This window comes from Hemiscyllium ocellatum, chromosome 2 (genome assembly GCF_020745735.1).
Source record: "Hemiscyllium ocellatum isolate sHemOce1 chromosome 2, sHemOce1.pat.X.cur, whole genome shotgun sequence".
In the NCBI taxonomy this organism is placed as follows: domain Eukaryota; kingdom Metazoa; phylum Chordata; class Chondrichthyes; order Orectolobiformes; family Hemiscylliidae; genus Hemiscyllium; species Hemiscyllium ocellatum.
In genome coordinates, this window is record NC_083402.1 from 36,464,429 (window position 1) to 36,478,451 (window position 14,023).

Genomic DNA, 14,023 nt, shown 5'->3' on the forward strand with positions numbered 1-14,023 from the left:
AAGGCTGGAGAAGTAGCAATCGGAACATAGAAATGCAGCATAACTGAATAGATATCTAAATAAGACACTAGTCTCATACCAGAACTTCAAGAAAGTCAGGGACAAAGGATGGGTGTAATTGCCATCACTAAGGATAAATTATCCAGACCAGATGGACTATGTCCCAGAGCTCTGAAGGAGATAGTTGAGGAGATTGTAGAAGTATTGGTGGTGATCTTTCAGGAATCACTGGACTCAGGGAGAGTCCCAAAGGATTGAAAATGGCTAATATAACACCACTGTTTAAGAAGGGAGTGAGGCAGAAGACAGGACACTATAGGATGGTTCTCCCGATCTCAGTTGTTGGTAAGATTTTCGAGTCCATTATTAAGAATGAGGGTGTGGATTACTTGGAAATGCAGAGTAAGATAGGGCTGAGTCAGTACAGCTTTGAGAAGGGGAGGTCATGCCTAACCATTCTGTTAGAACTCTGAGGGGGTAATGAATAAGTTAGATAGTGGACGGAATCTATTAAGATTTCCGGAAGGCCTTTGAAATAGGGCTGCACAGGAGGCTGTTAAATAAGAGCAAGGTGTTAGGAACAAGGTACGAGCATGGAAAGAGGATTGGTTGACTGGCAGAAGGCAGAGAGTGGGGATAAAGGGTTTTTTTTCAGGATGGCAGCTGGTGACCAGCAGAGTTCCACAGGGGTCTGTGCTGAGACCACAACTATTCATATCATACATTAATGATCTGGATGAAGGAACTGAGGGCATTGTTGCTAAGTTTTCAAATAATATAAAGATAGGTGGAGGGGCAGATAATGTTGGAGAAGTAAGAGGCTGCTGACAGGGTAGAATCCATAGAATCCCTATAGTGTGGAAAGAGGCCCTTCACCCAACAAGTCCACACCTTCAAAAGAGTTTCCCACCCAAACTCATTCCCCATTACTCTACATTTACCTCTGATTAACGTGCCTAAACATTACACATCCCTGAACACTATGGGCAATTTATCATGGCCAATTCACCTAACCTGTACAACTTTGCATTATGGGAGGAAACCCACACAGACACAGGGAAAATGTGCAAACTCCACACAGACAGTTGTCAAAGCTGGAAACCAGCCTGGGTTCTTGGCACTGTGAGGCAGCAGTGCTAACCACTGAGCCACCGTGCCACCCCTGCGTTCATAGTGGACAAAGAAATGGCAGATGGAATACAATGTTGAAAAGTGTGAGATAATGCACATTGGTAGGAAGAATAGAGGCATAGGCTATTTTCTAGATGGGGAAAGATTTCAGAAATTCCCATAAAAAAAGGACTTCAGAGTAATAATTCAGGATTTTCTTAAGGTTAACAGGTAAGTTCATTTCGCAGAGGGAAGGCAAATACAATGTTAGTGTTCATTTCAAGAGGGCTACAATATACAAGCAGAGGTGTACTGCTGAGGCTGTGTGTGGCTCTAGTCAGATCACAGTAGGAATATTGTGAGCTAAGGAAGGATATGCTGGCATTGGAGGGGATCCAGAGGAAGTTTACAAGAATGATCCCAGTGATGAAGGGTTTGTTATATGAGGAGTGGTTGAGGACCCTGGGTCTGTACTTAGAGTCATAGAGTCAGAGAGACGTACAGCACGGAAACAGACCCTTCTGTCCAACTTTGTGGGCGGCACGGTGGCACAGTGGTTAGCACTGCTGCCTCACAGCGCCTGAGACCCGGGTTCAATTCCCGACTCAGGCGACTGACTGTGTGGAGTTTGCACGTTCTCCCTGTGTCTGCGTGGGTTTCCTCTGGGTGCTCCGGTTTCCTCCCACAGTCCAAAGATGTGCGGGTCAGGTGAATGGGCCATGATAATTTGCCCGTAGTGTTAGGTAGGGGTAAATGTAGGGGTATGGGTGGGTTGCGCTTCAGCGGGTCGGTGTGGACTTGTTGGGCCGAAAGGCCTGTTTCCACACTGTAAGTCTAATCTAATCTAATCATCCATGCCAATCAGATATCCTAAATTAATCTAGTTCCATTTGCCAGAAGGATGAGGGGAGATCTCATTGAAACTTATAGAATACTGAATGGAGTGGATGTGAAGATGTTTCCACTAGTGAGATGAGAGTAAAGGAGTGACCCTTTAGCACTGAAATGAGTAGAAATTTCTTCAGTCAAAGGGCAGTTAATCTGTGGAACTCATTGCCCCAGAAGGCTGTGGAGGCCAAGTCATTGAGAGTCTTTAAGACAGAGGTAGATAGGTTCTTGATTAATAAGGGGAACAACTTATCTACCTCTGTCTTAAAGACACTCAATGACTTGGCCTCCACAGCCTTCTGGGACAATGATTAATAAGAGTTATGGGGAGAATGTAGGACAATGTGGTTAAGAAACACATCAGCCATGATTGAGTGGCAGAACAGACTTGATCGGCTGAATGACCTAAATCTGATTCTAAAGCTTATGATCTTATGGTCTAATGGATGTAGAAACTAAAGAAGGTCTACCTCATGAGACATTCTAAAGTTAACTAATTTATATAATACAAACTATAGGTGCAAAAGGTCTGCCAGTAGTGGGGCACTACAATGGGTGAACACAGATATTCAGAAAGGTATCAACAAATTTCTATTTTGGAAAGTTCTATCCAGTTAAATGGCAAAGCAGGCTTTTGGGCAAAATCTAAATTAGTTCAAGGGTCAGAAAAACACAGACAAAGATTTCAGACAGTGATAAGGAAATGCTGCGAACTGATAAAAGGAGGGATGCAATACTGAGGAGAAGCCATTACACAGTTGAGCTTGTTACCCCAAAGTCTTGAAGACTCACAGAAAATGCTTGCAATAATATTAAGCTTGCAACTTGTGTTGGGTTCAGTTGACCACTCTAAACTGTGTCAGCTTCACATTTATAGTTTACAACATCACCGAGATCATTGATCAACAGCCAATTGCAGGCATTCTTTTTATGCTCTTTCACCATACTTAAAATATTTGATGGCTGCTTTCTTATGTACTCCCCCAGTTAGTATGAATATTAACATGGCTATTTGGATATGGTGTCCCAGACATCTACGTTTTCTGTCCCCACCAAACTATATCTGTTTGCTTTTGCTCAGTACCTTCAATTTAAAAATTCTTAACCCTATGTTCCTTTCAAGATGATTTAAATCAAAGTGGCTATTGTTTGTGACATTTCCCCTTTAACAATATTTGTGAAAAAAACACCGTTGTTCCATCAATTTCTCACATCTTGATCTGCATTGAGCTTGTTTGTTGTGCATTCAAAGGATTAAGGTGATATTGACTCTGAAAAACTACAAGGTCACTTATAAATATAACATTTCCAAGAATGCTGCTGACTCAATGTTGATGCCAAAATGTGAGGGTCAGTTCATTCACATGTCGATTGGCACAGGACAAGTTTAAGAGCGATGTTAAACGAGGAGGGGTTAAAAATTGCAGCTTACAGTGTAGCAACGCTAGGTTGGAGGATCAGAACTTGGGTTTGAAAAGCTGCAACTCCTTTGATTTTCTGCAAATAATTCTCTTCAAATATCTTCACTAAGATGGGATTTGAGAAACTTCCCAGCTTCACATGCCCACCTCAGAAAAACGTGCACACAAAGGCACGGCTGTAGTCAGACCAGAAAGAGATTCTCTGGGCCTCAACTCTCACGTGCCCTTATCCCCACTATACCCTACCATTTCCATTATGTCAATATCTGTCTCCCTGCCCATCCCTCAGATCAAGGAGAGATGTATTATGTGACAAGTCATGACCATATAAATATGTTGCCCACTTTGATAGTTACAGATAAAGTTATCAGTCACCAGAGCAATGCATTTCCATGTTAAGAATTAAAACGCTCTGACTGAAAGGTGTTTCATGTTGTCAATGGGTTGGAGTTGATGCACATCAAGAAAGCACTGAAATACCTGAAATACTTGTGAGGCATCTATCCTGAAGCCATGGCTTATGGTGGGTGGCCATTTCCTGGCAAGCCTTTCCTGAGTTCTCCTAGTTGTGATGAAAGGTTAGTAAGCTGTTGGTGCATGAGCTGCTGATTGTTGTAGATCATTTTATGTGTCAAGTGTGAACCTTGGCAGATGTGTGAGAGTCAAGTAACAGTGTGGTTCAAGCAGTGCTACATTGACAGCTACAATGAAGTGACAGACATTGACTGCATATGAGACATCTGATGGACTTGCTGGCAGCCAAACTTATAAAGAGCAGTCCTTTACAATCCTGCGCAAAGGTAATTTATACAAATCAGGGCATGAAACTTTGTATAGATAGCGGAACAAATTCTAGAGAAGCAACACATCATTCATCCTCTTGCAGAGCTGGTGCCAGGTTCACTTGGGCTACCCCTGGCTGCTGATCTCTGCAGCCAACTTTCCCTCCAGGTTGCCATCTCCTGGGAAAAGCACTCCTCCCCTTCAAGACAGCCCACAAGAGGACTTCAACAGAGGCATTGCTTAACAGTGGCACTGCTTTTTGCTGAGTCTCTGAAATCTTCAAGGGTGGGTGGGGGTGATGATCAGAGGTTGAGTAATGCTCCTGGATTGCAGAGAGAGAGCGAGAGAGCGAGAGAGAAAGAAAGAGACCAGTGCTGTCTGGGAACTTTTCAACTTTGGCGCTTACATGTTAGGAGCCCAGAAGTTCTAAACAGACTTCAGAACTTCCTCTTCACATACCAATACAATTCGGAGTTTTGTCCATGCATGAATATGCGATGAACTGAGATAAATGTAATCCCATGGGAAAACCCAATCCATCTCCAAGCAGTAGAGCTTCCAACCTGCCTCAACACTTCATCTCAAAAAAGGCAAGTTGAACTTCCATTTTGGAGCCATTTTGCTTTATTTTCTTCCTTTTTTTATTATTGTGGACAGAAGAATCCTGAATTCTAGGCAGAATTATGGGTTGGTCACTGATAAGCACTCATACTGTCAATTCACTGTACCACAGCAAAATGTAAAAACAATCCAAAATTCCACTTGTAGCCAGAAACACCATCTGAAGATCCTACACCCGACCGCGTTGGTCTCAGTAACTTCACTGTTGTGATACATTGTGATGAGCTGGATGACAGGAAAGCTGACAAATTGCTGAGATAAGTGTCAAAATTGGTCTCTGATGTCTTCCGGTCACAATGTCATACTACCAGTATGTGGCCCACTGGCCCACCGCATGATTAAAGGAGGTGGCCAGTTATGGGCCACTTTACATCACCACATGAATTTTGTTGAGGGTCCACTCCTATCTTGGAAGACCATTAGGCCAAACCTATTTGTTTTCAGTCCCTTCAAGATCATTACATTTTAGAAATTAGATTTTAATTTTCCTGTACTTATCTTAAAGGATAGCACAACAGCTTTCACATTTTAAAAAAATTTACTGCAACAAACTCACCAAAATCAATTTACACTAAAGTGACTTGGCAGGCAACCCATATACTGTACTAAACTACAGGAGAGATATTCTTTCATAACCAGAAATGTCACGCTGCATTTACACATCACTCTGCACACTGCACAGATGTACAGTCTTGAGCTTAAAATCGAAAATCTCTCCTGGGCCTAACAAGTCCTCTTCCTGCTGACCTTACTAGGGTGAAACAAAATTCCTTTCACTCAACCTTCTGAATATAATCAAATGAACTTCTTGCAAGGCACGTAATGGTGATTCTGTGATTTTTAATTCTTCAAGATTTGGTTCCTCAAAAAAATGGGTAACATCCTCATTAGCCTCGGCTTGGGAGTTACCTCAACAAGAGTTCTTTTCAAACAACAACAGAAATTGCTGGAGAAGCTCAGCAGGTTTGGTAGCATCTGTGGGAAGAAAGCAGAGTTAACATTTTGAATCCAATGACTATTCAGCTTCTTTTTTCTGAGTAACACTGCAGTTCCTCTTGTGTGTCGTTTACCAAAATTGTTCACTCTGACTGCATCTGAGCCTGTATGGCATGTAGCCTGCCTTTTCCTTTGCATCCAGATGTTAAAGTTTTCATTAGGGCTTGATCTGGGCCTCCTAACACCAGAGCAATTAGTAGGAATTTGGGTTTGTGGCAGGGACAATAATGTCTGACGTTTGATTGGAATAAGTTTCAACTCATCCAATCTGAATGCTGGAGAAGATAATTTACTGTAGTATAACAAACATATTATAAAATGGGACAGTAGGCAACAGGAAATGGTTAAAAACAGAGCAGTGTCCAGCTCAATCACCCTTTCATCTTGCACTATCTTTACTAACATGTTCTCAGCAGCCTGTAAAAGTCTACATTGTGCTCTGATAACTTAGCTGAAGTGGACAAGGTGAGAGTGGTTTTGATGAAGTAGAGCTGGATGTTGCCAGCATCTACATGAAAATTAATGCTGTACTTTTTTGCTAAGAAATAGGAGGGGCCAAGGATCGGTCCTTTAGGATACCAGAAATAATGGTGCCAGAGTGCAATGAGAAGCTGTAGTGATTGATAGCCTGAGTCTGATTAAATAGACAAGAGTAAGCAGCTGAAAACTTTCCCATTTAGCTGAACAATAGTCAAGAAGGCTTTAGATGTGGATAGTATTGCAGATAGGACATGGAGGTTTACCTTGGTCATACTTATATAGTTGTCATTTGGGACTTTAATGAAACCATAACTTACAAGAATCTGATGCTGCTGTTTTATTGACATACATTTTTCTAAATTACATTTTATAATTTCTGAATTACCTGAGGCACATCTGATGTTCATAAACTGACTACTGTTTTCTGTCAGAGCCACAATGTTAGTCTGGGAAAGAATGATTCTAATGGTACAGAAACATTCTAAGATATGAATATTTCATTACAACAACAATTTATACCAATTGAGTCCAACATAATAAACTGATCCGTGGTCATTATTACATTCCTTCTTGAATATCTGATCCTCTGCGAGTTCATCCAGTTATAACACAATGGACAAATGACTTGAGGACACAAAAGAACAAAAAGACTGTAGGCCAAGTATATTCGATTTTACCTTTACAATTACCTGATAATCGAATAAGCAGTCAGTTAAAAAGTGAGAACCTGAGGTGTGTCACCTTTTGGTGGCAGTTAGACTGGAAAAATGAGCAACCCATGGGAAAAAAAGCATTTAGACTTTGTTTCCCTACAATTCCCCACAAAGCCTAAGGTGACTGAAAAAGATGAGAGGGCAAACAGAAGTACGTATGAGAGATTAAATGGAAATGGTGAAGGACTTGCTGAAGGTCACTCTGGTGGAATTGATGCTGTTTGCACAGCAGATAATTCAAATGAGAAGCGTACAAAGGTTAGGCTCCTAACTAACTCAGTTCCTATTGGCAGCCCATCTTAACTCCTGCTGGCAACCCGAAGAGTCATTTATAACTCATGCAAATTAATCTATTAATTTTTCATGCAAATTCATTTCTCAGGAGTGTTTGGATTTGGTATCAAATTAGTTATTAATAACTTCTAATGCAATTGCATTAAATACCACACTTCCATTGAAAATGAAATTAATTAAAATTCAAGCCATAATCAATCATGACCTATCCAAACTGCATCAATCATTTAAGAACATAGGCTCATACAAAATCTATTAGCTTAGAATTAATTGGCAATTTAAGCAATTTTAAAGCAACCATTAAGTAGTTGCTTTACTTATTCTTTTTATTATTTTCTTTAACTCCACCCTTCACTGTCCTTCACTTACACCAGGCCCAATGAAAATGCCTGAGGAACAGTGTGGTTAAAGTCAAAGAAGGGACTTGATCATATCCACCTCAAATTCACCATGCATCATTTTTACAAATATGATCTCAGCAGCACACAAAAACCTCACCTCAGACAAACGAGGACCTCCTTCAAGTGCAAATATAATTCAGTACCCAATAAGATCGCAATGCACTGTTGGACAGTCAGTGCCCAATGGCAGCATTGTTACAGAATCTTGGTGCCACAACGAGCAAGCCCAAAAGAGGACCAAGAAGATAAATGATTTTCAAATGATTTTAGATCCTTTACTGTTCCAGGCTTCTCTCTTTATCCAACCATGATCAGCACTGCTAGAAACAGCCTACCTCTGAAGCCCTTGCGCAACCATTGGGTACCTTTGGTCTTCAATGGCAGCCTGCCACCATGCCATTTCCCATTTTCTCACTCCCAACCTCATTGCAACAAGTTTTGGGTAGTCCTGAGATATTACAATGAGACTCTGGTATTAAAATGACTTGGGCTTCAGTGTGCCACTGAGTGAACATGTTGCTGCTACCCATTGAATATTCTGTTGTGTTACTGGTACATTGGAAATGGAAGAGGAGAATTAAATGGGAATATTAAGACAAAAAAGACAATCAGGCAGATATTGAAAGAAGTGATAAAGTATTAATCTCTGAATGTTACATTTCTTGGTCTACCTGAAGGGCTCTAACAAAACTGCTTAAATCAGTTAAATGTATCCATAATACTTGAATGTGCGCTGTGAGCAGCAACATGTTCACTCAGTGGCACACTGAAGCCCAAGTCATTTTAACTCCAGAGTCTCATTGTAATATCTCAGGACTACCCAAAGCCGGTTACAACGAGGTTGGGAGTGAGAAAATGGGAGATGGCATGGTGTCAGGCTGCCATTGAAGACCAAAGATACCCTATGGTTGAGCAAGGGCTTCAGAGGTGGGCTGTTTCTAGCAGTGCTGATCATGGTTGGATAAATTGTCAAAAATGAGTAATGCTGTAGTGTAATGTACTGCAAGGGAAATTGTTGCACTAAGCTCTTCCACAGAGTCCCAAAATGTGAAAACCCCAACGTTGCCCATTCTTCCATTCCTTTTAGTACCTGACCTTTAGATATGGTAATGCCACCTTGCTACTTTACCAATCTCTGTCCACATATGCTGCACACCTTCACAGGTTCCAGACTCAATTTCTTCAGTTCCTTCCTTTCCAGCCTTCCTTACCTCGACTTCAACTCTTCCAAAACCCATCTCCAGAGTTCTCTATAGTGCTACACCTGATTTGACCATTACCTGTGCTCTCTGAACTTTATTGATCACTTGTTCATAATCCGCTGAAAGGGAAGGGAACTACAAACTCAGTTTTAAGTGAAATGCTATATGGAGATATGACAATGGTTTAATCTGAATGGAGAAGGAGGTTAGAGTCAATGGGAGAGGAAGTTTTGACACAAACTAAAAATGATGGCCTTGGTCAATGCAATGACCTTGAGGAATCTGGCTTGATAGCCAAGATAATATCAGACAAGTTACTTGTAGGCAATTGTGCTCTGAACTTTGCTCAATTTGGAAGGCCATTACCTGTTTTTTCTAATAACAATGAAGAAATATTTGGCAAAATTACAGATGTCACAAAGAAGCAGCATGTTTCTTGCTTTATGGACCAGACCAAACCCCCTCAAAATATTTCAGGAAGGTAGCCTAAACTCCAAAGTTTTCCTTTTTTTAGAGACAAATGTAAAGTGCCTGTCCAAGATGGAACGTGACTGGTCAAACTACTCAACCTTAAGCAAAACACAATTTATTTATAACTGTGCTCAAAATACAACCAAATAAAGAGCAATTTAGAACAATTTTACTCTTATGGGAAAACTTAACAGAATAATAAATACTGTAACTATTACTAATTAACTGTTCCAATAGAGTAACATCCCATAAACACGTTTGGCAAAAAGGAAAACTCAGACATAGATTCTCACATGCAGTTTTCCTAGCCAGGAGGAAAACACATCAAGAGAAAATTCAGAGAGAGTAGCAGCCAGGAGACATTCACTGATTCTCCAATTCTGCTGAGACTCTAATATCTTCTGCTCAAAGCTAAACCTAAAAACCCAGAAATCCTGATCTGTGTGAGCTGGCCACACCCATAAAAATAAACCCAAGGCCTCCCAAGCTGGTTCTGATCGACTACTCAGCACCTCTGCCTTACAACCTCTCTTCAAAAGTAACCAGGATAAAATAGCTTCTTAAAGTCACCACATCGTCACACGTGTCTTGCAAAAATGTTGATAACTGTAAGCAAATAAGATAGAAATTCAACATAGGGAATGTTATTTAACAATTGAAACAAAACTAAATGTCTTACCAACTATTACTCGGCAAGAGCCTCAGTGCTTAGGAGCTATGTATTTTTTTTATGTAACACTGAACCCTGCTATATCCCAGCAAAAATAAGCACTGAACTAAGAATGCCTCCAGTTTAACAATGCTTTAATCAAGCTGGACTATGAAATTACTGAGAAAACATTACTAATAAAAGGGTTTCCTTTAACATATTTTCCAATTGCATTTTTAAAGAGCTTTGTAATTGTCTTGTCCATTTTGACTCATATTACTCATGTTACAGTCCTCATCCAGTCAACAATAGTTTCATTAGCACTCTTAAAAATCAGTGATGCGCATGAATCAAACATTCTCAGCTAGAATGTTCGGTTTCCATGGTAACACTGTTTATTCTTTATGCGAGAAATGTTTTTAACAGAGTGTCTCGGTTTTTCCAGACAAATAAATATTACATGATTTCTCCTTTATATCACAGGACCAGGGCATTCAGCTCAGTGCTGTTACATAATGGGAGGTTTGTTTTTTTACTTTTGTTTAAATAATTTTGAGAACTTTTTCCCCCCCGGCCAAAGGATGTGGAAAGGGAAATAGAGACACTGGCCTCTACAGCCAAACTGAGCATTAACTGGGCTAACATTTAAATGAGAAAAAGCAATAGTATCATAATTGCAAATACTAGTTCTTCAATCAATAAAGTACGTTGTCTATTCTGAGGGAAGCATAGTGAGCAAAAGATGTCCAGTTAAAATATATTTACAGAGTAACTGAGAAAGAGAGATATGGTTCTTACTCAAGAACACAACTCAAGTTGTAAAGTGAAGATTTTCGCTTGTTGCTTCCTCACCATAATGGCTGGTATGCACTTGTCCCCTGTCTTCCCAACAATGTTGGCCAATTTGATTTGGCAAGTGTTTCCGATATCACCCAGGCTTACTGCATTACCCTTGTTACAAACAATCCAGGTCTTTTTCAATATATAATTCCAGTTACATCACACTGTAAACTTTTCCTATATATTACGTGTCTTATAATCTTATACTCCACAACCAGCTGATGAAGGAGCGGTGATCCGAAAGCTAGTGCTTCCAATTAAACCTTTAGATTTAGATTACTTACAGTGTGGAAACAGGCCCTTCGGCCCAACAAGTCCACACCGACCCGCCGAAGCGCAACCCACCCATACCCCTATATTTACCCCTTACCTAACACTACGGGCAATTTAGCATGGACAATTCACCTGACCTGCACATCTTTGGATTGTGGGAGGAAACCGGAGCACCCGGAGGAAACCCACGCACACACGGGGAGAACGTGCAAACTCCACACAGTCAGTCGCCTGAGTCGGGAATTGAACCCAGGTCTCAAGCGCTGTGAGGCAGCAGTGCTAACCACTGTGCCACCGTGCCGCCCACCTGTTGGACTATAAACTGGTGTTGTGTGATTTTTAACTTTGTACACCCCAGTCCAAAACCGGCATCTCCAAATCATTACAAATTTCCTGTTTTATACTCTGTCTAACATATGGGACCCCTATACTTCTTCCACTAGCATGTTCTGCCTCACACATCTCCTTTAAACTTTCCCCCGTGATCTTATGTCCTCTAGTTTTGTACATTTCCACCCTGGGAAAAAGACTCAGACTATTCATCCTATCCATGCCTCTCATAATTTTATATACTTTCATCAGGTCGCCTGTCAACCTTCAATGCTGCAGTGAAAACAATTCAAATTTTTCCAACATTTCCTTACTCCAAATATGCCTAGCTAAAGTTTTACACAGCTACAATGTGACTTGCCAACTAGCATGTTCTGCTCTTTGTTATTTATAGTTTCAATCCATCTTCCTGGGCTATGTTCTTGTCTCACTACTCTCTATATCTTGTTTTTAATATCCATGACCCCTACAGATCCTCCAACCCTACCCCATTTTCCATTTTGCCTGGAATACTTAGTCATGCTACAATCACACATCAGTGATAGCTACCAGAACAAACACACTAACTTAATTATTTCCATCTTGTTTTGAAGGCTTATTACATTCAGATATATTATATTTCATTTTAACTTTATCGTTTCTCAGTAGCTGAATTTTCTCTACCCTTTCCCATTACACACTCCCATGTCAAGCGCATTTTGTAGGGCATATGGAGAAATGGTAGATGGAGTTTAACCTGAACAAGTGTGAGGTGATGCATTTTGAGAGGGAAAATGCAAGAGTATGCAGTGTATATAGTAAATGGCCGAACCCTTCAGAATGCTGATTACAGAGGGATCATGGGCACAAGACTATTGCTCCCCGCAAGTGGCAACACAAGCAGATAAGGTGGTAAAGAAGACATGTGGCATGCTTGGCTTCGTTGTTTGAGGCATTAAATATACAAGTTGGCATGTCACATTGTAGCTGTGTAAAACTTTAGTTGGCCACATTTTGAGTGTTGTGTGCCATTCTGGTTGTTACACTATAGAAGGCTTTGAAGAGGGTGCAAAAGAGGTTAATTAATCAATTGAACCATATTGACTATAAGAAAAGGTTTGAAAAATTTGGATTGATTTCACAATAGCATCAGAGGCTGACAAGTGACCTGATATAAGTATATAAAATTCCATATCCCCCACCTCCACCCTCAGACCCCACCCCTCCAACCTTAACAAGGATAGAACGCCCCTGGTGCTCACCTTCCACCCCACCAACCTTCGCATAAACCAAATCATCTGATGACATTTCCGCCACCTCCAAACGGACCCCACCACCAGGGATATCTTTCCCTCCCTACCCCTTTCCGCCTTCCGCAAAGACTGTTCCCTCCATGACTACCTGGTCAGGTCCACACCCCCCTACAACCCACCCTCCCATCCTGGCACCTTCCCCTGCCACCGCAGGAATTGCAAAACCTGTGTCCACACCTCCTCCCTCACCTCCATCCATGGCCGCAATGGAGCCTTCCACATCCATCAAAGTTTTACCTGCACATCCACCAATATCATTTATTGTATCCATTGCTCCCGATCTGGTCTCCTCTACGTTGGGGAGACTGGACGCCTCCTTGCAGAATGCTTTAGGGAACATCTCTGGGACACCCGCACCAATCAACCACACCGCCCTGTCGCCCAACATTTCAACTCCCCCTCCCACTCTGCCGAGGACATGGAGGTCCTGGGCCTCCTTCACCGCCACTCCCTCACCACCCGATGCCTGGAGGAAGAACACCTCATCTTCCGCCTCGGAACACTTCAACCCCAGGGCATCAATGTGGACTTCAACAGTTTCCTCATTTCCCCTTCCCCCACCTCACCCCAGTTCCAAACTTCCAGTTCAGCACTGTCCCCATGACCTGTCCTACCTGCCTATCTTCCTTTCCATCTATCCACTCCACTCTCCTCTCTGACCTATCACCTTCATCCCCACCTCCATTCACCTATTGTACTCTGTGCTACTTTCTCTCCACTCCGACCCACCTTCCTCTCATTTATCTCTACACCCTTCAGGCTCTCTGCCTGTATTCCTGATGAAGGGCTTTTGCCCAAAACATCGATTTTACTGCTCCTCGGATGCTGTCTGAACTGCTGTGCTTTTCCAGCACCACCTTAATCCAGAATCTGGTTTCCAGCATCTGCAGTCATTGTTTTTACCTGGATAGTCAGAGTCTTTTTCCCAGAATGGAAGTGTGCTAAACTAGGGGACATAAGATCACAGGGGGAAGGTTTAAAGGAGATGTGTGAGGCAAACTTTTTTTTACACAGATGGTAGGTATCTGAAATGTGCTGAAAACGTGTTGCTGGAAAAGCGCAGCAGGTCAGGCAGCATCCAAGGAACAGGAAATTCGACGTTTCGCGCATAAGCCCTTCATCAGGAATGATGAAGGGCTTATGCCCGAAACGTCGAATTTCCTGTTCCTTGGATGCTGCCTGACCTGCTGCGCTTTTCCAGCAACACATTTTCAGCTCTGATCTCCAGCATCCGTAGATCTCACTTTTTCCTTCTGGAA

General features: G+C 41.7%; 1 protein-coding gene across 4 annotated transcripts in view; it reads right to left on the minus strand.

Moving 5' to 3' along the window:
• pde8b (phosphodiesterase 8B) overlaps positions 1–14,023 on the minus strand; it is a 259,858-nt gene that overhangs the window by 112,057 nt on the left and 133,778 nt on the right. For 2 of the 4 annotated variants that reach the window (XM_060843664.1, XM_060843655.1), the window contains exons 7-8: positions 9,748–9,771; positions 6,219–6,227 (exon numbers count right to left, since the gene is read on the minus strand). The exons of the other annotated variants lie outside the window; for them this stretch is intronic. In XM_060843664.1, the coding sequence (XP_060699647.1) occupies positions 6,219–6,227; positions 9,748–9,771 (33 nt within the window). The remainder of the gene's footprint in view (positions 1–6,218; positions 6,228–9,747; positions 9,772–14,023) is intronic. 4 annotated transcript variants of the gene reach the window in all.